Source organism: Clupea harengus, chromosome 24 (assembly GCF_900700415.2).
Source record: "Clupea harengus chromosome 24, Ch_v2.0.2, whole genome shotgun sequence".
Classification (NCBI taxonomy): Eukaryota; Metazoa; Chordata; class Actinopteri; order Clupeiformes; family Clupeidae; genus Clupea; species Clupea harengus.
The window spans coordinates 3,165,468-3,191,720 of NC_045175.1; the positions used below are offsets into that span (position 1 = coordinate 3,165,468).

Consider the following 26,253-nt stretch of genomic DNA (forward strand, 5'->3'; position numbering starts at 1 on the left):
TTGGAGTTTTTAATAGGGAGAGTTATTAAGAGTTAGTAAGGAGAGGGAGGAGAGGAGAGATCGAATGCTCACCCGTTCTAGTTTGTTTCTCCTGTGGAACAGCATAGTTGTGGAGTAGTCCTGGTGGTGGATGACACTGTAGCGCCGGCCCAGACTCGGCACCGGCACCGGCACCGGATCAGGACGGGTCCTGGCCCCGGGCCTCAACTCCTCCATGTCCCCCAGACGGGTCCAAAGCAACAGGGATGAATCCAAAGTTCCCCCAGCAGCCAGTTAGGGAGACGCCTGTTGGATAGCTGCTGCGGGTCCCTGCCACTCCACAGTATATTACTCTACCTCCCTCCCTCCCTCCCTCTCTTCTCTCTCTCTCTCTCTCTCTCTCTCTCTCTCGATTCGCTCGTTTTCTCTATTTGTTTGTCTTGGTTTCTCTCTCTCTCTCATTTTATCTCTAGTCACCCTCATTCAACCTATCTCTCTCTCTCTCTCTCTCTCTCTCGCTCTCCCACTCCCTCGCTCCCTGTGAGATGCTGGGAGTGGAAGCAGCGGGCAGCTCGCGCTCCCCAGGATGATAGGGGTCTCCCTGGCGGAGTGGGAGGGGCAGTCAGTGGGTCGGCATGGGCAACAGTACTGCTGCAGTGTGTAAGTGTGTGTGTGTGTGCTTATGTGCTTACTCAAAGAGCAGGATCAGCAAAGGGGAGCAAAAAACGTATTCCATGTATAAACTTATGCACATGCACGCATATGCTTACACACACACACACACACACACACACACACACACACACACACACACACACACACACACACACACACACACACACACACACACACACACACACACACACACACACACACACTCATACACACACACTCTCTACTGGAGTTGCTCTGCTGCAGGAGAACTCAATAAAGTATTAATTTGGCGGAGCCTGAAACCACATGCACACAGGCTGTCTCTCTCATCCCCCCTCCCCCCAAACACACACACACACACACACACACACACACACACACACACACACACACACACACACGTCCCTCTCCCCTCTCGCCTGCAGTTTACCCCTCCCTCTGTTCATGCCTCTGCTTACTGCCAGTCTCTCTAACTCAAATACAGGCACATGCTTGATATCACTTGCCCCAGATCAGAACTGTGTCTATAATATTCTGGATATTTGTTTTGATGTTTATATACATCTTGCAAGAACAAAAGTTGCCTAACTCAAGGTCCTCGTGTTATTGCAGGCATTATAATAGCCTCATCAATTATACACCTATTGACAAATCCATTTTTATCTCTGCATATATGTATTGCTGAGTGCTCGTGTTTTATTACCATGTTGTTTATGACCCATGTAAAATAAGGGCTCAATATACACGTATGGATGGATCCTTTTTATGTACAGTTACAGTAACAACAAGTATTGCGGAAAGTTCATGCTGTATTTTAAACTGTTCCCCATCCAAGTTCATTCATTTCAGTGCGCTGGACAAGTTCACATCATATATAATGTTAGAAGGATAAGAATAAGTTACTTCTCAGTCATTAAGTAAACTTTTGATGAACAGAGTAGGGTACATTTCAACACACTGGGTAATCTGTTATTTCCTCCCCCAATCCCTCGAAGGCTGTAAGAGTAAAATATGGATTTAATTATGCAATGGTAAATATCAGCATGTGGCCAATTAAACTGCAATTAAACTGCAATTACAACATTATTTCTGCCACAGTCGTTACTTTTCCTTGGATTAATTTGGATAAATTAAGGAAGGACTATATTAAATCTCTTAAGGAAGTGTGTGATTCGACATCTCTTCGACATTCCTCTCTTGTGTGTGATAATAATCCAATTTTTTTTAATGGTCATGAACTCCTCGGCGCTGACCAGATTCTATAGGGCAGACTACTCTCGGCCACTGCAATATCAAATTAGAAACGTTCTCGTTTGATCATTACTTTAGGCTTGACCATGAGCAGCATACTAATATCTCCTTCAATGGTCTGTCTGCGCGCTAAATCGCTGACGCAGCAGTCTTTCATCCTTCCCCACTCCCCTCTGAAACTGTGGCCGACCACAAGCAATAATCGTCCATCGACGAAATGTACAGGATATGGAAATGGCCCACCAGCTGAACGACTCCTGCGCACTCACACATTCGAGCCTTCGGAAGGTGCCAATTCATCCTAGTCACGGGACCAATGCTGGTGATTAGACGTCAGCGTCCTGCGCCCCGGACGCCGTTTGTCTCTTATATACATCAGCGGAAGGCTCCGCAGGTGGCCGAGAGATGAAAAGTCCACGCGTTCCGGCTTCAAGCAAACACAAAGCACTTTGATTAATAAGAGGAAGTCCGAACTTGACAGCCACTCCTCCGCATTTTCTTCTTGTGAGCAATTTTGTTGGATATTAAATCAAAGGGGCTTTGGTTGACAGAGGAGGGAAATCTTATGAGGCCATGACTCACCCGGACTCGGTTTAATCCAGACACATGAATTACTCAACGTTTTCCCTGCCTGTAGCGTTAGCTCTACCCCTGCTCGATAGTATAGCAAGGGCTCCAATAAAACAACTTTTGGAACACATCAAAGCACATCATTTAAAAAATAAACAAAAATCTACTTAAACAAGTGGTGTCTTCAAGGCGAAAACTTCTGAACTTTATGAAAAGCTGTATTTTCCTCACGAAAAATTAGGGGCACACCGACCAGATTTTCACTGTTGGGGGGCCACCAGGCGTGATGTGCACCGTCAGATTTCCAGAAGTTTATGGTCACCGGCCTCAGCGGATAGACAGGGATTAGGGAACTGGAGCACAATAGCTGCAGGCACTTAAATGAGGACTACCCGCTGTCTGGCGTGCCTCTAAATTCTGAGAAAGAAGCCCTTAAATGGTGATATCTGATTCATTTTGTGGAGACAAATTGACAATCTGAGACTTAAAATAACGAAAGTAACTCAGACTGAGACTAAATTCCAAGTATTGTGATCATGCTCTGATAACTGTCCACTGGCTGTCGAATATACCTAGGCTAAATAATTGTTGATAATGGTTATGTCCCCCACTACTCAAGGGGGCTGGGGAACATAACCAGCCTTCCAGGTTACTCAAAGAAGCATGAAAAAACATTTTCAGAAGGGGGAAAGGCCAAAGGAGAAGTAGCCTTAGTAGGCCTAACAATTAAAAATATCTATTTTGAGTGGGATAACCACGGGTGACAGTGTAAAATAATCTGTGAGGTTCCTCTTTTGTGTTGTTCTCCCCCTTACTTTTATCTGTGATGGAAAACTCCCACAAAGAAATGTTACTTTCCCTCTCTACACACCCTTTGGTCAAAGGGAAACGTTGCCATAATGGGACAATTTATCCGTATGAATTGAATTCGGTGGCTAAATTCATATATATTCATATTTTTTAAAGCAAATTCCTGGAAAATATTGGGTGGGACAATGCACTGTCTAGAGGAACACTACACTATACAAGTACTATAGGTCAATTTCAAGTGTGTGTGTGTGAGGTATCATGTTCATACTACTGTTGGTACCTTGCCAGGCAGTATTGTCTGCAGGTTATTTAGGCTACTAATCTTCCAGACGTCTCTCGTTGCATATAATTGTGCCAAGGACAGGCCAGTGATCAGTATGGGTTATCATACAACAGCTGAGAACAGCCACAACACACTATGGATGATTACTAAACACCTGAATGCGTGACAGGGATTAATGTGTCCTACCCTGTGTAATAGGGCTATTCAACGCAGCCCTTTTAGTGTACAACCATAGCAGACCTAGGCTATATTTCAGAGTAATCCCGACCATCCAAAGCATCATAAAATGAACAATACAACTGAGCAGTGCTAACAATGGCAAATAGATATGAAAATTCTTTAATAAAGTATTGTTGTTTATGCAGAGTAACACTGATAATTGCAATCAAGTTACATTCATGTGTAAACGCCATTGGTACGAGGCAGAGGTCAGGCTAGTAGATAAGTGTCGGCCATCAACTGTAGCGCTTCCTCTTCGGTAACCATGCCAGACTATGCTTCCTGGAACAGGCTGACATGCACCCCTGTGTTTGCTGTCTCTTTTGCTCGTTATTTGTCTAATTAACACTTCAATCAGTCATTGGTTTTCAGGATGTTCCGTAGTCTTGATCAATCAAATTGGAAAAAATAAATAAAAATCCTTTAAACACTGGCTGCATGCCAACACATTCCATTGGACACGATGTCTTCGGACAGTAGTTTAGGTCTTAGTGTTACAGCACACGTAGTGGTATTTGAATGTGTGTTGTGATGACGATGATGCAAGTGGGCTATGTGAATGCTCGCAATGTGCAAAAACGGCATGTGACGAGGCGTCGTCAGTCTAGATGATTGGAATAATGGGCACTTGGTGACGCAACACATCTATCACGAACACACCATTCTTCTCCTTCATTCTTTCACTTCTCTCTCGCCTATCTTTATGTTCTACTTCTCACTAGGTCCGCACAATAACATACAGTATGACTATTCTTGTCTATTATTTTACATAGCTACTAAATATGTGGGAAGGTTCAGTACGGGGCACTGATTCACCTATGGGAAAGCAGTAGGGCTCTGATCGGCTTTGTCATAGGGTAAATTATGTCGTAGGGTAAATTATGTCGCAGGGTAAATGCATCATGACCTTGTCAGGTGAGACCAAAATAAACTGTAAAAAAACGAGTAACACGCTAACTTCATCTGCTACAAGTTACTGTATGTTATGTACAGCATAACAAAGCTCCTGTCTCAACTGAACAAGAGACACTGTTGTGATGTTATTCCCCATAACATCACTTCGAACTACAATGTACTTGCCAGTGTTGCGATCACTAAATGTTGCACTCCACTGATTGTATAAATATATATATATATTAATCTTCAGTGAATGTCTGAAAGGTTAACCATTCCACATATCAAGCTGTTTTGGAGACACTATGTCAGTGCAACAGTCAGACCTACAACACTCAAACATTGCATAAACAGAAAAAAAGCCTTACTTTGGAACAGAGCACAATGCACACTTAACTTTGGATAAATAAGTCACATACTCTGGAACAGGGACTGGCTCTCAACCATCTGAGCTCGTATAAGCGCACAGAAATGGTCCGAAGCATCCACTTGTTTGGGGAAATCCTACTATCCTTCAGTTTCCTCTAAGTCGCACATTAAGGTAAAAGACCCCTCAAGCGCCACGCTGTGGACAGTATATCACCTCACCTGTATGTATCACCTCACCTGTGTGTATCACCTCACCTGTATGTATCACCTCACATGTATGTCGGTTTAATTAAAGTCTAATTCCCCTCACAGGGGCTGGCAGATAAAGGCTGATCAGGGACATCGCAAGCTCCTCAGCTTGCAACAACAGCTAGCCTCACGGGAGCAAGACGTTTGTAAACAAGTACAGTGTTGAAACATATCTCTCTTATATAATCAGCTTAGCTCTCTAATAATAATCAGGCTTTGGGGAAAAAAATACAAGCTTTTCGTTCTACTTTTGAAAACACACATCCTGTTTCTAGCCAATGGCGTATTTCATCTACTGTAAATCCCAGTCACAGCTATGGGGACGGAGTTGGTTACAGGGGTAACAGGGTAATATCAAATACCTCTATAAAGTAATATGTAGTTTAATATTTAGGTAGTGGCACGGAAGGTATATTCTAAAATATTTTATAACATTTTGAAAATATGTTTGGGGCTACTTTCAGGGTCAGGGTCAACCTAGCACTGCTAAATGGGCCATTCGATTGCACAACAAATATATCCAATAGTTTGCTGTCTGTTGTCTGTTCATCATCCACATTTCATTAGCTAGCTAATAGAGTCCAAGCAGTATATTAGTTGCACTGAACAAGCACGTACAGGCTAACGTCCGAGCTAATGGTCCGAGTGAAAACAAACGGCCTCCTTCATTGGAGAGAGACAGAGTTTTGTTGCCCGCCGGCCGCATTGCTGTTCACGTCGAGGCCCGCGTCACGCTCCGCCACCACGGAAGGAGCCACGGTGGCCGGGGTGGCGCTGGCTGCGCTCTCCCCAGGGAGAGGGCTCCTGCGTGGGGCCTGGGAGCCCGTGCTGACCCCCCTGTGCTCCGGGACCAGAGGGCTGGTGAGGCCCAGGCTGCTCAGCGCATCCAGAGTCCCATCCGGATCCACCATGACATCAATAACTGGGGGGCAGGATGAGGGGGGAAAAGTGAGTCTTTGCATTTAAATGAATATAATCTACATGGCCTTACGTTAGTTTACATGAATCTGACACATATGAGCAAAACCTAAACAAAGTCAGGCCATGGCACAGGCTTGATGGTGCCATCTTATCATTAGTATTAATATAATAGCTAATCACTGAGACATATACAGTAGATACACCATGTAACCCCACATATTTGGATCGTAGGACAATCCCTATAGTTTGAATCACATGATTCCAGCCACATATATATATATGTATAGGGACATTGTTCTCACCTACTAATTGCTTCTCTATCCGCTTCAGGTCTTGTAGAATGGAGGAGATCTCCTGTAAGGGAGACACTGGATGATTAGCAGCAGACCGACTCAGGCAGAAGAAGATGCAACAGGTAGGAAAACATCTTCAGCCTGAAGGAACAGTTGGAGGCACCATCGAGGCACTATTGTGTCTAACAGCTAACAATGAATTGTTTGGTCGAAGAACACATATCAAGAAACAGGGGTAATCATTGTACTGTGTGTGTGTAGAACAAATACTGTACAATAGAAAGCAAAAAGGGAAGCTGGACCAATGTGTTCAGCAAAAGCCGAAGCCATATAATCTTCTTCCACGATTGCTGCCTAACCTATACCATGGGCCTCTTTGGGAATATAAACTGAATACACACATCGCCTTGTGTCAGTAAAATGTAATCTCTGACATCCATGAGGGTGACAGCATTGCAGAGCAGAGGTTTTGACCTAAGCCCTTCCCACCTTAATGCCAAGCTCTTCAGATCAAACATAAATAAATAACACACCGGCAAAGTCTCCGCCTCTCAAGAAGGAAACGTTTGATTATGCGCTGTACCTGTCACCTCCTTGTTATATCCCACTGCCTGACTGCCTGACTGCCTGACTGCCTGCCAGAACACCTCTCTGATCTGGATTGGCTTTGAGTGAAAGCTTTGGTTTGGGTCGCGGTGACTTCTTCCGGGCTGGATTTACGGCCTGTTCCCGGCGGCCAGGCAGTTACTCCTCACACTTAATCTACACAAGCACCCCGGGATGCCATAAGTCAGACTAGCATTCCAATTAAACTGAGGGCCTACTTAGAGTTTTCTTTTCCTGGAGCTCCGTGATGGTTTCCGGCGACAAAAAAAACCTTTTGGGGCCAGAACTCGACTGAGTTATTTTCCGACTCTCGGCATCTCTCTCTCTCAGCGTAGGTATCGTGGAAAAGGAAACCTGTCAGTCTTTATCTTGGGGATGAACGTAACGAGAGGACAAACTCAACGAAAAACAATGGTCAATCCCCAAAGTCTGAATGGATACGACAGAGCTATCAAAAGAGACTTTAACAGAACGACTCTTAAAACTATTAGAATGGTAAGAAATAGGCTGGTTTTCTACTTCAGAACTCAGCCACAGACATTACATCCAAAGGAAAAGCAATAAGCATACAACCAATTCAGAGAAAATGTGTCTTGTATTAAAACTGTTAGATCTTCTGATCTATGGAAACTCAATTTGTCTATAAAACAGTGAACTTCAAGGCTGACAAAAGGGCCACTGCAGGAGAGGTGGTGGTGGGGGGGGGCAATGACGGGGTTAGGGGTTTGATTAGCAGACAGCTAACGCCCCCTCTAGACAATCCTTTAGCTGAGCAACACAAGTTGTTTGACTCATACACCTAGAGTAGTTAACACCATGGCAACTGGGAGGAAGGTAGGGTAGGGTGGCCCATGTTAGCGTGGGATACCATATAGACCCCCATCTCCATCCCCTGCCTGTTTATCACTGCCGCTGCCCACCGAGAGAGCCAGCTGGCCCAGACGCTTGTTTGAGGCTGAAAAGGGGGGGGCAGTAATGACGCAGTGACTCCAGAATGAGGGGCTGTTTCAAAGAGGGTTGGATAGGGTGGGGGTGGGGGGGCTTATAAAATATTTACAGCCACCCCCCACCCCCCCACACACACACACACACACAGAAATGTGTAGCTGTCCCAAACAGGCCGTATATGAAGACGCTCTGCAGGTGGGTAGGTTTACTCAACGACCCCCTTCTAACGGCGGCAACGGAGACATGAACACATCATTGTGGCAGGCGACTTCAACAAAGCCAACCTCAGGAAAGTTTTACCGAAGTATCACCAACACGTTAACTTTCAAACTCGAGGTGAAAACATCCTGGATCACGCCTACTCGCCGTACAGTCATGCGTACAAAGCCCGCCCCCGTCCTGCCTTCGGCAAATCGGATCATTCCTCTGTTCTCCTACTACCATGCTATAGGCAGAAGCTGAAACGTGAAAAGCCTGTGATTCGCTCGATACAGCGCTGGACAGAGCAGTCAGATGAGGCACTATGTGACTGTTTTCAAACAACAGACTGGGGAATTTTTCGGGATGCCGCTGTTAACATCCATGAATACACTGAATTTGTATTAGGCTATATATGTAAGTGCATTGATGACGTTGTACAGCGAATGAACGTCAGAACTTTTCCAAACCAGAAGCCATGGGTGAATGGAGAAGTGTCTTCAGCACTCAAAGCCCGTACAGCAGCCTATCATTCTGGAGACCCATGTGAGTACAAAATAGCCCGATATGAACTCAGAAACACCATCAAGCTGGCAAAGAGACAGTACAGAGAGAAAGTGGAGTCTTATTACACAGGATCCAACACCAGAGACATGTGGAGTGGGTTGAAGACTATCACTGATTATAAAGGAAAGAGCCATCAAGCAGAGGTCTCTGTTTCTCTTGCAGAAGAGCTGAACACCTTTTATGCTCGATTTGAGTCCCACACCAGGTCAGAGGTACTGCTGGAGCAAGACAGCTGCCCTCTCCAGGTATCTGTGACTGATGTGTGCAAGTCATTCAGGAGAGTGAATGTGCATAAAGCTCCAGGACCTGACAACATCCCTGGCCGTGTTCTCAAGGCCTGTGCTCCTGAACTGGCAGAGGTGTTCAGTGACATCTTTAACCTCTCCCTGTCCCAGTCTGTCGTGCCCAATAGCTTCAAGAGGGCCACCATCATCCCAGTCCCTAAGAAACCATCAGTGAGCTGTCTCAATGATTACCGCCCTGTCGCACTCACCTCTGTTGTGATGAAATGCTTTGAGAGGTTAGTCAAAGACCACATTACATCCTGCCTGTCACCTGCATTAGACCCACTCCAGTTTGCATATAGGCCGAACAGGTCTACAGATGATGCTGTAGCTTTGGCCTTGAACACTGCTCTCTCTCACCTGGATCAGAACAACACGTACGTGCGGATGCTCTTCATCGACTTCAGCTCCGCCTTCAACACCATAGTACCATCCAGGCTCATCATGAAACTACAGGACCTGAACATCAGTCCCTCCATGTGCAGCTGGATACTGAACTTCCTGACAGACAGGCCACAGGCAGTACGGCTAGGTAACATCACCTCAACCAGTCTAACACTCAGCACTGGTGCCCCACAGGGTTGTGTGTTAAGCCCACTGTTGTACTCCCTGTTCACCTATGATTGTGCAACCACTAACAGCTCCAACACCATCATTAAGTTTGCTGATGACACCACCATTATCGGCTGCATCAAGAATGGTGATGAGTCTGCCTACAGAGCAGAGGTGGCAACAATGACATCCTGGTGTCAGGATAACAGCCTGCTGCTTAATGTAGGAAAAACCAAGGAGTTGATAGTGGACTACAGGCGGCTGCAGGGAGAACATGCACCCATTCACATCGGGGGCACGGCTGTGGAGAGAGTCAAAAGTTTCAGATTTCTTGGTATCAATATCAGCGAGGATCTGAGCTGGACACACCATATTGGTGTGGTTACAAGGACAGCGAAACAGAGGCTCTTTTTTCTGCGGCGACTGCGGAAATTTGGCATGGACTGCATTGTACTGACCAATTTTTACCGCTGCACCATTGAGAGCATACTGACTGGTGGAATTACAACATGGTTTGGCAACAGCACTGCCCAGGACAGGAAGACACTACAAAGAGTGGTCAAATCTGCACAGCGTATTACAAGGACTGCATTGCCATCCATCCAGGACCTTTACAGCCAGCGCTGCAGGAGGAAGGCCAAGCGGATCATTTTTGACCCTAGTCATCCCTGCCACAGTCTTTTCTCCCTCCTGCCTTCTGGAAGGCGATACAAGAGTATAAGGTCCCGTACCAGCAGATACAGGGATAGTTTTTACCCACATGCCATCAGGATGCTGAACTGTCCTTGAAATATCTTTTTGCACTACAATTTGTTTCTCTTTTTCCTACCCTTTTTCTCCATTCTCCAGTATTTAATTTATTTATTCTCTAAGTTGAACGGACACTGAGCACAAAGAATTTCATTACTGATAAATGCTGTTTATGAGTAAATGATAATAAACTTGAACTTGAACTTGATGTACAGATGTATAATTTATAGTATTTTAGTGTAAATGTGGTCAGGCTGAATGAGAGACGCGACGCAGAGAGAGAGAGAGAGAGAGAGAGAGAGAGAGAGAGATACAGACCAGACAGAGATACAAAGAGTGAGACAGCGAGATAAAGAGGCAGAACGAGTCAGAGAACTGAGCTAGAGAGTGATTCAGGGAGAGAAAGTGAGAAATACAGTGGCAGTTGAGAGTCAGAGACAGGGAGATTCAGACAGAGATAGTTTCGAGTGAGAAACAGAGACAATGAGATACAGAAAGATGAGACAGAAAGATGAGACAGAAAGACTCTCCAGTTTGAGACAAGAGAGAGTGAACTCACCTGGTTGGAGGTCTTGAGCAGTGGCATCTCCAGCTCCATCTGCATCTTGCTCTGGATCTCCTCCCAGTTCCTGTCCTTATCCTTAAACAGGATCCTGCCACAGGGAAAAGTGATTTTGTATTACCCACATACTCATTCGGCAGTATGCCTCGCAGTGTAGACTGTGGAGCGTCTAATGGTGTATTTATGATGCAGTGAACTGATCCTGTGTCAGCATGAATGTGTGATGTGAACACAGCATAGTACGTGGTGGAGATGAATGATTCATAATGTTGTGTGACCTGACAAATTGATATTTTCTTCCACTGTGCTGCAGTGTGTGGAACTAGAAAATGATCCATTAGAAAGAAGAAGAGAGGTGTTGTTGTGCTGCTCCTGGTGTTAAGGTTTGGGTTAAACAAGCTCTGTCGGCGTACCGGATTTTGCCCGCTGTCTTCTCCACGCCCTGCCTGATCCTAGTGGAGAGCTGGGACACGGACGCCAGCAGCAGACCGTCCATGACCGCCTGGGGGACAGACACACAGCGTTGCCGTGACAGCGTGGGGGACAGACACACAGCGTTGCCGTGACGGCGTGGGGGACAGACACACAGCAATGCAGTGACGGCGTGGGGGACAGACACACAGTAATGCAGTGACGGCGTGGGGGACAGACACACAGTAATGCAGTGACGCAGTATAGCATGGAAGGGCTAACGTCCACCTGGGGTGTCCTGATACTATAGACCTGGACAAGATGGAGTCCTTGAAAGCCATTATGCGATTTATACCCTAGTTTCCATGTGTGTATTTAAGGTCTGTGAGTGAACATATGAAATCTTAAGTACAATCTCAAGAGAAGCCAACCTGTTTGTGGTTCTGCTTCTAAGGATAACATCAAATAATTTGTTTGGTTGTTAATTAATTGCTGGAAAATAAACTAACTAAAAAACTAAAATCTACAGAGAAAGATCATTTTTGAATATCATATGTATCTTTGAAAGCCTCATTTATCCACATATATATGAGGTATAAACCAATCAATAATTATCTCTAAATAATCAAATAATTAGTTTGGTTGTAATGAATTGTAATTTAAGAGAAGACTACAGAGAAAGGAATATATATGAGGTAAAAACCAGTCAATAAGGACCCACTATCTCTACAAATCTGAATTTCTCCCTGTTTTTGTTGCTGGCTAAGAGAAAGCAGGTTACATCTGTTCCCACAGTCTCCCCCTCCTCCGTCTGAGTCGAACTGCATTACATAAGTGGCATGAAGTAACAGCTGGGGCCTTTGGGATTTAAGCATCTCAAGTACTGAGCAAACAGCGCCTCTCAATTTAGAGACAGAGTATCTGATAAGCAGTAGAGCCCTCTAGTGGTGCTTGTCTGTAAACACAAGTCTGCTGATGGTGTTCACTAGCATTCATTTTTAGTAGAAACTGTACCAATGCATGGACGGCGAAGGCCTGAAACATAAGTCTGCTTGCAGTGCTAGGGTATTGAGGGTAGGACCATGCCATCAACTGTGTTATGACTCTGAATGCCACATAACAAGCTGATTACAGAAATTCACTGGTGGCCTCGGGGGGCACCATATACAGTACATGGCGTACACTTTGTCTCTACTAGTTTATGTAATCACTCCAGATGGTTTCTCAGAGAAATGCAGAGAAGTAGATTAATTCTGTAAGGACGATAGCTTCCTTGTCCAAAGACATTAAGGATGAGACATCTGCCATTCCCCAGACCCGTCCTTCCTTAATGGTTTCTCAGAACCTGATAGGTCTGGATTCATCATTAACCTCATTAGCCTCTTACATACTACAACTAAGAATTCTGTCTTTCCATTAAGGAAACAAAAGTTTACATTCTGTCATTCTATCAAGGCAACAAAACTATACATTGTATTGTAGGGGATTTTCCCCTACAGGCAGACAAGGTTTTTCAGTCTGGCTTGTCGGACAGGTTCCAAGAGACGGAGCGTGCCAGTGTAGTTTGACCTCGTCTCTGTTCCAGGTGCGGCGTCGGAGTGCCCGTTGGTCCTGCCCGTTGCTGCCGTGCGGGCGGAGATCCACGGCGGTCGTGCTGATCTCCGGGGCGCTGCCGAGGCTCTCCGGAAACACTCGGTCGTCAAGCTGCCACGACGACAGACAAATGAAGTCACGACTCAAATGTTTTATTAACAGATTAGACTAAAGGTTAGAGACTGTGTGTAGGAGTAGGATAAGCATGTGAGGTAGAGAGATCTATTGTGTGAGGTTCTCCAACTAGCACACGGGATTTAACAGCTTGGGCTCTGCAATACTAAAATCACTTCTCTATGTATTTGATTAATTAGAAACTGTAACGAAATGACAGTATCATAATATGTATTTGTTGAGACATTGTTTTTCAGACAGACAGAATTAAAGAAACTGGGCAGGTGTGCATCTATTTACAGTGACACCTTTTTTCTACAGAAAATTACTGCTTGAGAAACAAAAAGGTTTAGACGCACAATGGAAATTTCCGATGAAAAAGTCACTGCATTGAATCGGCTGCATCAAGGTCTCGTGAGGACTCTTTCCTTTGAGGTATATATGATATGTAATATCATGCTCTACTAATTAAAGTACAGTGTGTGTGTGTGTGTGTGTGCAACCAGGCAGATGAATCACAGGCATTGGCAACGCGTGTGACCCAGCTGAGCTCCGAGCGCACGGCAGAGTATTATTCAAAGCGAAAGCTTCACGCTGCAGTTTTAATTGCGCTGGTGAAACCAGTAGTGAGCAGCAGAGAGCACCTACTGCACCACGGTTTATTCTCCGGCATCATTATATTCAACATTGTTGCAAGGATGCATGTTACTGCAATACAGGACATGCTGCATGCTATCTATGTTTTGCATTGGGAAAAGTGTGAGGTTGGAGGGGCAGTGTAACGTGGCATCCAGAGGTAGGCGCAGACGATGACAATGGCACTGGGGCATTAACATTGACCCACATCACAGAAGCCCACCGCTCCTCACACGAAGCCCCTGCTGCAGAACCCTTCAGGGGCTTTTCAGTTGTTATTAAGAAGGGCCTATGACAGATCTATACGGAACCCTGTAATGGAATGCTCTTTGTGGAACCAATCTAATAGTTCTAAACATGTGGTAGCTGGGAAGAGCCCTTTGAGTTACAAGGAACCTTAAGATTTCTAATGAGGATTTGTTCCTCTTTAAGAGTTAGTACTTACCGCAGAGGGGTCTGCTGCTGATGAAGGGCTTACGGAATCGATCTCTCCGGCTACGTCATGAATCTCGCGAGCTAGCATTGCCAGGTCCTTAGCCAGGTCTTGACTGATTCTGAAACAGTTTTTTAGCGAGATTAGAAAAGAGTTTTGCAATCAATAATTACTTAAAGAGTGCATGCAATATGTGGAAAACAGGTTGGCACAATGCTAATCTGCTACATGTATTAAGCATTGAAAGCCGACAAATCAATGTGCATTTGGCAATTGTCTGTTTGAGTGTCAAATAAACTAAATGTAATGATAATCATGAGCCACGAGTCTAAAGCGATGCATGTAAGTAGATGCTGTTCAAAATACATACAAAATACCATGTCTGAATCACAAAGCAAGTTTGGTTGTTAAGATACATCCCTCTGCCGTTGCCAGGGGGATACATACACCTGACACAAAAGTATCAAAGGATGACAGCTTCTTTCGAGGAGACACTAATACCACGGTGGACACTAAAATAGGTGATGAATTAGGCCCTGTGGGTCCACAGATAGGGGAAGAGGGCCACACCCATCCCAGAGTGCTACCTCATCCCCCATCCCAGAGTGCTATCTGAGAGAAGCCACCTGAGAAATAGACTTCTAGACAACCAGTAAGAGAGCTAGTTGGTAAAGATCCTCCCATTAGAAAACAATTAGTTAACTGTATGGTTCACTGTACTGCCTAGTTTCTGTCTACCTTCTCGAAGACTAAGCTAAACGAAACTAAGCAGGTTGATTTATACCTGGCGATCTCCTCGCTGTGTGCGGTCCAGTCCCTCATGTAGTCGTCTTGCTCTCTGGAGTGAGGCCTTGTCATCCCCATCGGGCTGGGGGTGCTGGGGGCGGAGCCTCCGAGCTGAGTCACTCTCGGCGCCAGGGGCCGGGAGCGGGAGTTCTTGGTGGGGTGGCGGTTGGAGCCGAACTCGTCCTCTGAGGTGGAGGCGTACTCGATGGGCATCCGTCTCCAGCGGTTGCCAGCTGAGGAAGCATCCGGAAATGCATGTGTGAGAGAGAGAGAGAGAGAGAGAGAGAGATACAGAGAGATAGAGATAGAGAGAGAGAGATAGAGAGAGATATAGAGAGATATATAGAGAGAGATAGAGAGATACAGAGAGAGAGAGATAGAGAGAGAGAGTGAGATAGAAAGAGAGAGAGAGAGAGAGATAGAGAGAGAGATAGAGAGAGAGATAGATAGAGAGATACAGAGATAGATAGAGAGAGAGAGAGTGAGATAGAAAGAGAGAGAGAGAGCGAGAGAGATGTAATTACATTTGGAGCTCAATTGAATTCTCACTGTAAGGCGGCTAGTGTTTCCCACAGGCCTGAGGTGTGCCCGCGGTGGGGGTTTCCCCCCTCAAAGAAAATTAGATTACGGACAGAAAAAGAGAGGGAAATGGAGGAGTAGAGAGAGGATGAAGCCTACTTTAAGTTCACCAGTCAGCTTCTGAGAACACAGTGTAATTATACTTGGGCAACCACTGACATACCTAATGAAGCCCAAATAAATCCCACTTGTGGGAAGAAACTGTTATATGACACAAACAAGAAGTCTACAGACACAGTGGAAGGTATATGTGAAATTCTCAGCTGCTGAAGGAAAGAAAGCAAAGATAAGCCTTTCTGCCTTTGCATCTGCCTCTGCCCCTGGCAAAGCATTAATAAAAAGCAGTAGTGTTTGGGAAAGCCAAATATTTTACCTGCATTGGAGTTGTGGCTGTAAGGGCTGACAGCTGATTTATCTGGGAGTTTGGAGGCGCTGTTGGCCCGGGCCCGTGGAGCACCTGCAACAGTGGACGGGTAGCCAGCAGACCTAAAGCCCACGCGCAGAGCATTCTCCGGGGCCGGCCGTGAGGCCAAGCCTCTGGTCCGGGTGGAGGTCGCCTCGGAGTCGCTTCGTGCCGACGGCGAGCTGACACGGGGCCTTCTTGGCTGGGCCAGGGCTTCGATTCGGGAGAGTTGTCTCCTACCGGCAGAAGGCCTGGATGCCGAGCTTGCCGTGGAGGCCTCCGATGCCACGGACAACATATCTACATCCCCCAGATCCAACTCTGGAGTCTCCCCCAGACGGGCTCTGCGGAGGATGGAGGCGCGAGTCGGCCTCGGGCGAGGAGCGACTGCGGGCTTGGAGGCGGGCGAGGAAGAGGGCATGACGGACGCCGATCCCGCTACGGTTTTCCCTCTGCCGGCCCGGCCACCAGCCGGTTCTGCTTTTGAACCGGACTGCGCTTGTCCACGACCGCGTGAAGGCACAGTCGGCTGTGTGTCTGACAGCAGCGAGGAGTTCAGGTCGTCGTCAGTCAGCTCAAGCGATGTCCATGCTCGCAAGCGCGATCCTGGTGCCGTCGGCGGCTGAGAAGACCTCTTCTTGTCTTGCACCCCTCCCTTGTTCGCAGCACCAGCCGCGACCCTCGGCTGCCCGGCTACCGGACGCCTCTTTTGCGCCACCTTGCGGCCGCCCTCACCCCCTGCTAGGCTCACAGTGCTAGTGGTGTCAATGTCCGACTCTGGGGACATCGACCCTTCCAGGGAGTAGCTCGGAGGATCGGCCAGGTCTGACAGCGTGGTCTCCAGGAAGGCGGCCACGGCCTCGTTGTCTCTCAGCAAAGAGGCAGCGTCGACTCCATTGCTGCCACCCAACGGGTCTCTGGTCTGCGTGGAGGCAGCGGAGGTGTGGCTGTCGATGCATGGGAGGGGGACGTTGACGCTGGATCTCTCCACAGTGAAGCTCTCCTGCCTCAGCAAGGGTTTCCCCAACTTCTCCTTGTCCTCCTCTTTTTTTCTCCTCCCGTCCGCACTCTTTCTGTCTCCGCTGCCCACCGACTTGCAAGGGGAGCCGCCACCTTGCTGGCCAGTCCGACGGCCTACCTCTGGGGCCGAGCCTGGGGCTTGCTTGACGCCTCTTGCCCCTGTTTGGTCACTGGTTACCGGGGAACCTCCTATAGGCCTGTGGCTAGCCCTGGATGGACCTTGAAACTTGCTCTCCTTCTCTTGGGTCTCTGTGTCTTGTTTCTCTGAGGTGGGAGGCCACCTTGCTGGCCTGCTCCTGGAGCCATCCAGGGTCATCTCTTCTGATGGAGGCTGGGGTAGGGTCCTCCTCTTGCGCTCAGTTTGGCTGGATGAGGGAACTGAGGCTGAGCTTTGGGAGACTTCACTAACATCAGCTGAGACAAAAAAAATAATAAATAATGAAATGTACTCACCTAACCTGAGTGATGATTTATGACTTGTGATATGATATGAAACAACAACGAAAGGTTAAGTTCTACCACTTTTTTAACACAACATTACATTACACATAATCTCACAAAGCAAGATGTTCATTAAACTATATATCCCAAGACAACCGTGTAGGAATCTTGGTCTTAATGCGGGTAAGAATGATGAATGAACCCACATTTGACACATCTTGAGTTGCCTTTAGAAGGTGCAATAGTGATTCATGCTTTTATGCTTTAAATTGTGGACATGATTTTGAGAACACTCGCCTTCTTGTTCTCAGAATTAAACACAATTTCAAGGAGTTCTCTCCAGACATTGCTCTGGCGAGACGTTGTGCCACATGGCATTTTTAAGGTTCAGAAAATTCTGTGTACTACCTTTCTCATCACTGACATACACATGCGATTCAGCCCCGGAACCTTCCGGATCAGTCCTCACGTGACTGGCAGCTAAAGTCGCCCACTGTGAGACCCAGCGAGGACCTCCCACCACCACCAAATCTTCTGGCACGACCTGGAACGAGGCAGAGAGACTTAGACCAATCCCCCCACGAACAGATTAACCCACTTTTAAAAAAGGAGTCATCTTGCATATGACAACTAACCACCAGTGTAGGGGATCGAAAATAGCAGCGCTACCACCACTACCCCACCCAAGCATCAACAGACTGCTAATGTTGCGTGTGGGCTGCAGCTGAAAGTCGAGAGTCTGATGCTTTTTTGATGGCTGTGCCTCCAAGTTTGCGCTAGTGCATGTCAGAGGAAAGTGTGTGTTGATGTGTGTGAGGATCTGTAGGATACTGGTGAGGCTATTGTGTGTGTCGATGTGTGTGAGGATCTGTAGGATACTGGTGAGGCTATTCTGAATCATAACAGTCTACTCTAGGTGGTGCACTGCAGAGGCTGTCGGTTGCCACGGTGATGTTAGATTAGCCTACTCTCTGTTCTTATGCAGTGCATTACACTTATTAGCCCCTCCAAAGGGGTTTGGACCTACTGTGTCATTACATTACTTCTATATTGTAAATTCTAAATTCTATTAGAACTTAGACGTGGGCTTCTACATATCACTTGTGTGTTTCAGAGACCGGATGGAGTAGCTGCAGCAGTGCTGTGCGGCACCTCATAGCCCATATGGGCGGCTGCTCTCCTGCTCTCTACCGCTCCCGGCCTGGGGCAAATGCTGACCCGGTCCCGCTGGTGTTCTGGGTAGCGGAGCTTAGTCAGAGCCTGGTTATCTTCCACTCCAAAAACCTTCCCAGCACACAAACAAGCACACACGGGCATATGGTGGTCACTTCACACTGACCCAGATGCTCTTGCAGAATAAATTACATTCTGGCCAGCGTGTGGGATGGGAGGTGCTGGTTAGTGGTGATGAAATCAGATGGAAGTATTTGGATGGGTTTTATGTTTTGGGGGAAAACGCAATGATATGAGCTATGATACTTCAAGGATGGAGTACATCTTCTTGTCATATAAGAAATTAGGTCTTTGTAGCTGTAATTTAAGGCCTTTGTAGCTGTTAACACAGTGCCCTTATTGACCAAGACAAACCTTGAACACACACCAACTTTGTATGGTAATGGAAAATCATGATAATACACATCCGCGAGTTTATGACTGCAGTTCATTTATTGGGCCCAAGCAATTGGAATGACTGAAAAAGTCTATTCCAAATCGGTGCATAACGATGGATCCCTATGCCTCTGAATGACCCCTGACCCCCGCCTATCCAGAGACAAAACAGTAAGCACATGAAGGACATAGAAATAAAATGGCTGACACCCCCAGTTGCTGCCTCACCTTGTCAATCATCCGTCTGGCCTCCTCTACCTCACGACTTCCATTCTCGAAATCGATGGTGTATGTGCCCCTGTCACTGAGGTCGTCGCTATGGCGACCCCTTTGAGGACCCTCCCGGGGGTCAACATGCGGTTCCCTGTTTCCTGTGGAGGACGGCACCGATTTGGGAGGTCTGTGTGAGGAGGAACTGGCGGCAGCAGCTTCCCTCACCTCCCCTCCGACAGGTGGAACCTTCTTGGCCACCTGGGGCCGGTGGTTGGGCTTGTCGTTGTACGGGTCGTCCCGGGCGGGGAAGGCTCCGTCGGCCCTGGCGATGCCTGAGCGTAGCCCGCGAGCTCCCCTCTCCTGTAGTAGCGCCCGGCGGGCGAACTGTTCACCCAGGAGGTTCTCTGAGTCACTCTGTGTGCCATCCTCATGCCTACTGCCTGAGGGGGAGAAAGAGAGGTTTAGCGTTCCTTTATTACACAACTGCCTTACTTTCTCACATACCTACACCAATAAAACAGCTACAAGATTAATATTCCCCACACGCAAAACCTACATACTCACATAGAAAATACTACCCTCCCTGTCACACCAACTGCCATCACCACCAATTTCACATGACACCTCCCCACCTCACCCCCCCCAAACTGTAGAAAAACACATAATGACATTAACCATTTTATAATAAGCATATTTGATTTTAATACGGCCTGCCACCAGAGAGAGAAAGAGAGACAGAGAAAGCGAGAGAGTGAGAGAGACAGTGAAAGCGAGAGAGAGAAGAGGTAGAGAGAGATAGAGAGGTAGATCGAGAGGGAGAGAACAATAGAGAGTGGGAGACAAAAAAGTAGATAGAGAGAATTGGAAACTGGCCAAAACGTCAGGAAGATTTAAAGTCAGTGAGGGAGAGAATACGTGTTATGAGGAAAGAAAGCAAAAGGGCTGTGGCAGAGATGGAGGGATAGAGAAAAGATGAGAGGGAAAAAAACGAAGTAGAGATAGAGGGAGAAAGCAGGGCACATGTGACTGAACATTTCATACTTGCAGCCACAAGGAGATGAGCTCATACACCCTGGGGCTAGAATGATGAGATGTTTACTGTGTGCGTGTTTATCTCTAGATTTGTGTGTGTGTGTTTGTGTGTGTGTGTGTGTGCGTGTGTGTGCATGTGCGTGTATGTGTTCATGTGTGTGCGTGTGTGTGTGTGTGTTCATGTGTGTGGGGAGGGGGGTGGAGGAGGGGGCTTGTACGTGCACGTAATCAGTATGCACACTACATGTTTATAGCTGTGAGTACATGCTATGATTGTGTTGTTATGTGAATGTACGTAAACGTATGCTTCTGTGTGTGTGTGTGTGTGTGTGTAGGGGGGGGGGAGTGTGTGTCTGCTCCTACCTCGGAGACTCTTGAGCTGGACAGGCACGTCACTCTTGACACTGTCTCCGTCATCGTCTGCGACAGACTCCGATCTCGCCAGTGGCAGCTCATTCTGGGCCAACCAATCAGCAACCTTCACCTCCGCCGCTACCATGGCAGCCTGCAGGGCACTCAGCTCCTCCCCCGCCCCCCTCTTCGGCCGCGCCCGGTGCTCTTGGCTGCCCTTTGACCCCCGCTCCTTCCCCGTGACCTTCCCCGGTGCCAGCGTGTCAAAGTCAATCGTGAAGGAGGCGTGCCCGTGGGCGGAGGGGTCTTGGGAGGGGGTTTGGTCTGTTGCCTTGGTGGCTCCAGAACCCTGGTGACCTTTGGGCTGGGTGTCACTGGTGCCACCCCCCGCTGTGGGCGCCTCTTTGGAGGGGATCTCAAAGTAGCTGGGCTCCGGCCCTGGATCTTGGCTGGGTCCCTGAACCACTCCGGGTTTGTTAGCATCTTTAGCATCTTTAGCATCTGCAAGCCAAAATGAAAGTCTTAACCAACAGTTGAGAGTTAACAGAGACTTATCAGTGACATAGACTCGGCGACTTTCAATAACAGTTAACCTCTTTGCCTGCGGGATGAAATTGACATTAACAGCTTATTCTAGGATATTTCCGAACTATATATTGTCTCTCCGTAGTCCGTAGTGGAAATATATGCAATGGGTTCATTATCACGACAAACGAGTTCCTCTGACATACCTGGTTCACATCTGGCTTGTTTAGGATCTGAGGGCTTGTTATCCTGCTTCACTGAGTTCTCATCGTCGGCATCACCATCCCCCCACCAAGATGGCTGCCCGTAGAGAGGGGTCCCCCTATGCTGCACGGCTAAATCAGCTGGCAGGAGATAGAACCACTCTGGTTTAGAACACAGTCTGCCGTGCAAAGAACTCCACAGCACAGGCAAACTACTGAAGCTGACTTCATAAAAGATCCTCTGACTGAGATCCAGTACCAAACAAACAACAGGACAAAAAGAAGTAGGCTGTTGAACCGCATTCTACATCAGATGCTTCGTTCGCTTTAGTTCCTATTTACTAGACCCTAGTTCCTTAAGTGTGCACGGTATGCTTGCCTCTGTGTGTGCATGGAAACAGCCAGTCCTACAGTAGATTTAGATCCACTCCACCCTCACCTGCTGCCTTGTCGTCTCCTTTGGGTGCTTCTGGAGGTTTGGCTGGGCTCTCGTTGTTCCCCTCGGCACCTTTAGGTTCTGCAGTTCTGGAACTTTCTGCCGTCCCTACTGGCTTCTTGGCCAGCTGGAGCTGACTGGTGAATTTCTCATGCTAGCAGATGGGCAGTGATGAACACGACTACGTAAGATTCAGTAATAAGGATGACCTCATACGAAGGACATCTCATCATATCTATCCAGAATACAAAAAGCTACAGTATATTTTGCAAGTATCAAAACAAGAAAACAAACTCATTTGTTCAACCCACGGCCCAACCCCAAAACCATCCCACAGCCAAACCAACATGTCTGCACTCAAACTTAGACTTCAGATTCAGTTTAACTGATACCACTGATCGTCTTTCTTCATCCACTGTTCAGTAATGAAAGACAAACATGTCATGCTATACCCATGTCTGTTTTGCGTGTTTGTGAACGCACCTTTAGGGCCTCCTCCGGGACGTGCAGCTCCCCCCGGACCACGGTGAAGAGGTTGGTATGTGCACCAGGTTAAGGACAAATACGCAAACTTTCAGCTGACCCACCACACTGTTTTCTAACATTATTGTTATTCCACCATATTATAAGTCTACGCTGTAGCGTTATCTACACTTTAGCATCAGGTTAAGGACAACTTAGCAGTAAGTACGCAAACTTTCAGCAGACCCACCACCCTGTTTTGTAACAACGTCATTTTGTATCCATCTTACTCAAAATGAGTGCCGTAGCATCATATACACTTTAGCATCATCTTAGCATGGTGTCTAGTGAATGAGGCCTGCTCAGCATGAAGGCTGCTGAGGGGTCAGTTATGGCTACCGAAAAGGATATCATAGCCAAACCTCAGTTTGTCATCGATCTTCAGAGTGGTGTAGATCTGCTCCTGTACTCTTTCATCATTCACAAACGTCTGCATTGGGGGGAAATCCAAATAAAGTGAGGAAGCGCAGAGATTAAATCCTCCACTTTAATTCAAATAAATGCAGTATAGTTTTAAATATTATAGCCGGACTTACTCCATTAAGGCTGCCCAAGTCCTTCACTCTGTGCTCGTCCGTGGCAGGGTCATAGTTGATGACAGCGTGCTGTTTATCAACACTGCGAGACTGCAGACAACAAAAAGCAGTACCCGTCGACATACACAAAACACTAGAGAACATCATCATGTCTGTGTGCAACAGACTGAATCATGGGAAGTGGAGTTTTGTTCTTTACCTGGAGCATAAGTTCGCAGTCGTCTCGGCCTACGAAGATCATCTCACGGGGCAGCCGGTGGCGGGTGCCCCCGCTGCTCACCAGGAACCAGGTCGTCAGACTCATCTCTGCGCGGCTAGGTGGCACTCACATCTGACCCTTGACCTCTACGTCATCTTAGTTCATGAGAAGTTTCACCTTGGAGAAAAAATAGCAGAGAAGAATAAACAATCTCCGAGCTGTGAACACTGGAGTTGGTGACAGGCAAAAGCACAAACAGCAAAAAAAAACTTTCAGAAGCACAATTCAAATAAAACGAATGGACCTTTGAAAAAATGTCAGTAGAATATCAATTAATATCAATTCTATGTCTATCAAATCTATGTATGCACCTTTACATCCATCCAGTCTAGTGTATGCTTTATCAATGTATCCAATGCTAGGAATTTTATATTCCCATACTGGATTTTTGGTGTATGAGCTCTTGAACTATGAGATCTTCCCATGGGCCATCTTCCCATGGGCCATGTGTGTCTAACAATAACTGACAACAAGACATTCAACAGATAACAGGTTAAAAATTCCAGAAAATTCCACCCATTCCAGAACAAATAAGATAATTCCTCCCTCGATCCTGGAAATAGAGTGCCTCATTGAATCAAATTATTCTATCTGGCCCGAGTCACACCCAGGGAGACAGTGTTTCTTTCTAAACGGTGTGCAGGGAAAGAGTCTAAGACACTAACCAGCTCTTGGAAAGAGTCTAACCAGAGACACTAACCAGCTCTTGGTAGATTAAATGTGACGACGGCAAGACAATCAATGTGACAATGGTCTTCACGTCTTGTCTTTCATATCCCACTGCTACCTGATCGGGTTCGGACACATAGCAGTCATCTTCAAAAGCCAGCTCCAGCCAAACTCCCTTACACTGTGGTAGTAGCATTTCACCAAATAATATAAAGAACACCCCTTCAGTAGTCTATTCACTTCAAGTGGTGGCCTAAACGCCACATTTTGTGACAGATTTGGGGCGCTGAGAAATGTAATCATTTTTTCTTCAGGAAAAAAAAAGCATACTGCCGCCTTTCGTAGCGACACGAAAAGTGTTTTCTACAAACCTCATCAACTTGGATTTGTCATGTTACGCATTTTCGCTGTATCTAAATTTTGTTTTATATTCCCCCACCACAACCTAAACCCTCAGACATCTTGTGTGTGCAGGCTGGGTCGTGCAGCACAACCCATCACACCAGGAAGTCTTGGAAGTATGGCTTGGCCTTAATAGTGTGCGGTCAGGCGTGAAGCTCTACGCTAGCACACCACGATTTTCTGTACCCATCCCTCCTCTACACGGGTCGTATTTTCAGATCTGATTCGAAGTGATATGGATAAGCCAATTGACCTATTTGTAAATGCATGAAATAGAATACAATAGATTCGTAACATTTGTAAATCTGAAAATGTATATTAACACACCCTTTAAATGCAAACACACGGCCGATTTCAAATCCGAATCAACCTGATGATGACATTTCAATAGCTTGTATCTGATCGAAACACTGTGTATTGACAGTTCTGTAACGGCACCAACAATGTCAACCTACACAATAAACAGCTTTGTTCCCAGATGGATTCTTCTCAACGCAATAATAACACATTATTCCGTGTACGCTATAATTTACGAGATGTGCCTGGACATATGTGGAACAAATAAACATTACATTTAGACATTTGCATACCGACCACCGGGTTAAAGGATGCTCACTAGATGTTTTTCCGTTAATCTCGTATTCCAGTCCACACAAATTATAGCTGAAGTCTTCATTGCCATTGGACACCGACTAAATTCAAAACATTGTTGTCAATAGCCTATCTGAATGATCACCATCATGTGATATTTCCGAATCGAATCACGCCGAGGCCGTGCAATAAAGGAAGACGCGAACATGGCTAATTAACCATCTCTGCGATTCTTGCCATCGTTTTAGTGCAGTTACAGAATTACATTTTGGGTGTGATCCTTCTTGATGAAAACGTGCGCACTGTGCTTACCGTGTTGTGTCCCTTTCCGTTTTTTGCGGCAGTCAGGCATATATTCCCGATGTGGCTTTCTGCATAGATCATCATTCGCTGCCCAACCCAAGTCAAGGTTGTCATTGACTTCTTTGGCTCAAGGTGGCGCTGCAGTGATACATTTGGAAAAGATGCTTTACGTAAATTACGGAATAGGTGTGCGATCAGGGAATGCCTTTTCTTTTATTGTATGTCTTTCTGCTCTATACTTAAAATGCTTATACATTTTTTTTTTTTTACTATTTAGTTTTCGATTCATTATTTGTATCTCCATCATCAATGACCATTCTCTTAAGGTGCTCTAAATCAAGGACTTAACCGGACCTGGTTCAAAAAGCCATACCATCTAAGGCCAACTCGGAAGAGAAGTGGAATGTGGTGAAAGGTGGACGAAGGTTACGGACTACAAGGGGAAAGGATGAGGAGAGAAGAAGATAAGAGAACAGGAGTGGGTTAGAACACTGTTAAGCAGATGATTCCAAATTTCGTATTATGCAAATCCAATGACAATAAAGGCTTTCAATAATCTACGAACCCGCTGGCGATGATAGCAAATGTGAATAGTTGTAGAATAGTGGTCTATGTAGCCTATAGCCTGTATTTACATAAACCAAGCTAAGGCTAATTCACTTTTTATAAATGAACTAGGCCCAACAACAACATACTGATGATGCAGCAGAGTAGGAGTCATGACACGGTTGTCAATACTGGATCGTAATTATTACAACTTTTTGTTGGTTTTAGACATTTTTGGGTTGTTTCTTATTTCGTCTTGTTTGCGCTCTGTTTATTTGTGTGTATTTATTCGTTTGCTGGTATTCATTGATGTGACTGGTTGGTTGGATTATTGTTGGATTGATAAAGGTTTGGGTGGTACAGTCTACAAGCACCGCAGCGAGCTTGGTATGGGTTTGTCTGTAGCACTTCGGCACCATATCTGTAAGCGCCACTTTTAAAATAGCCTCGACTTTTTCAGGAATTACGGAAATGCAATTTCGTTTCCCGCTCGTTAGATGGCCTCAAGTAACCACTCAATGTTTTTCGATAGGAGCTCAACAATTAATTGAATGTGCCGGTAGAGGGAGCGTTGGTCTCAAATAACCGTCCAGTCACTGGCTGTACCTCCGAGATCACGTTGGATAGGCTACATTTTTGCGCTCTCAGAAAATGCAATTAGAAGTTTTGTTGTCAGAAATAA

General features: G+C 46.3%; 1 protein-coding gene across 6 annotated transcripts; it reads right to left on the minus strand.

Moving 5' to 3' along the window:
• Window positions 1-3,870: 3,870 nt before the first annotated feature.
• On the minus strand, window positions 3,871-25,606 carry cep170ab (centrosomal protein 170Ab). Of its 6 annotated transcripts, none has more exons than XM_031562235.2 (19): window positions 25,035-25,606; window positions 23,001-23,177; window positions 22,802-22,891; window positions 22,617-22,695; window positions 22,227-22,285; window positions 21,747-21,897; window positions 21,311-21,448; window positions 20,592-21,071; window positions 19,212-19,636; window positions 18,528-18,659; window positions 17,784-17,919; window positions 15,885-17,348; window positions 14,931-15,165; window positions 14,159-14,267; window positions 12,940-13,074; window positions 11,373-11,461; window positions 10,957-11,050; window positions 6,502-6,553; window positions 3,871-6,200 (listed from the first exon to the last, which is right to left on the minus strand). In XM_031562235.2, exons 2-19 carry the CDS (start codon window positions 23,103-23,105, stop codon window positions 5,944-5,946), a joined length of 4,230 nt encoding a protein of 1,409 aa, XP_031418095.1. In that variant the 5' UTR covers window positions 23,106-23,177; window positions 25,035-25,606; the 3' UTR covers window positions 3,871-5,943. The 6 variants fall into 6 exon arrangements, with proteins under 6 accessions (XP_031418095.1, XP_031418091.1, XP_031418092.1 ...); XM_031562231.2 differs by having other exon boundaries at window positions 20,592-21,080; XM_031562232.2 differs by lacking the exon at window positions 25,035-25,606 and adding an exon at window positions 24,748-25,020 and having other exon boundaries at window positions 20,592-21,080.
• Between the last annotated feature and the right edge of the window lie 647 nt (window positions 25,607-26,253).

Bases quoted from the DNA above. Each gene is read 5' to 3' on its own strand.
- cep170ab (XM_031562231.2), bottom strand. From the start codon at position 23,105: ATGAGTCTGACGACCTGGTTCCTGGTGAGCAGCGGGGGCACCCGCCAC. The intron at 22,286-22,616 runs ATATCCTTTTCG...AACCTGGTGCAC, and splicing joins CAAACTGAGGTTTGGCTATG to ATACCAACCTCTTCACCGTG. The intron at 17,920-18,527 runs GTGCCGCACAGC...GCCTCGTTCCAG, and splicing joins CCGCCCATATGGGCTATGAG to GTCGTGCCAGAAGATTTGGT.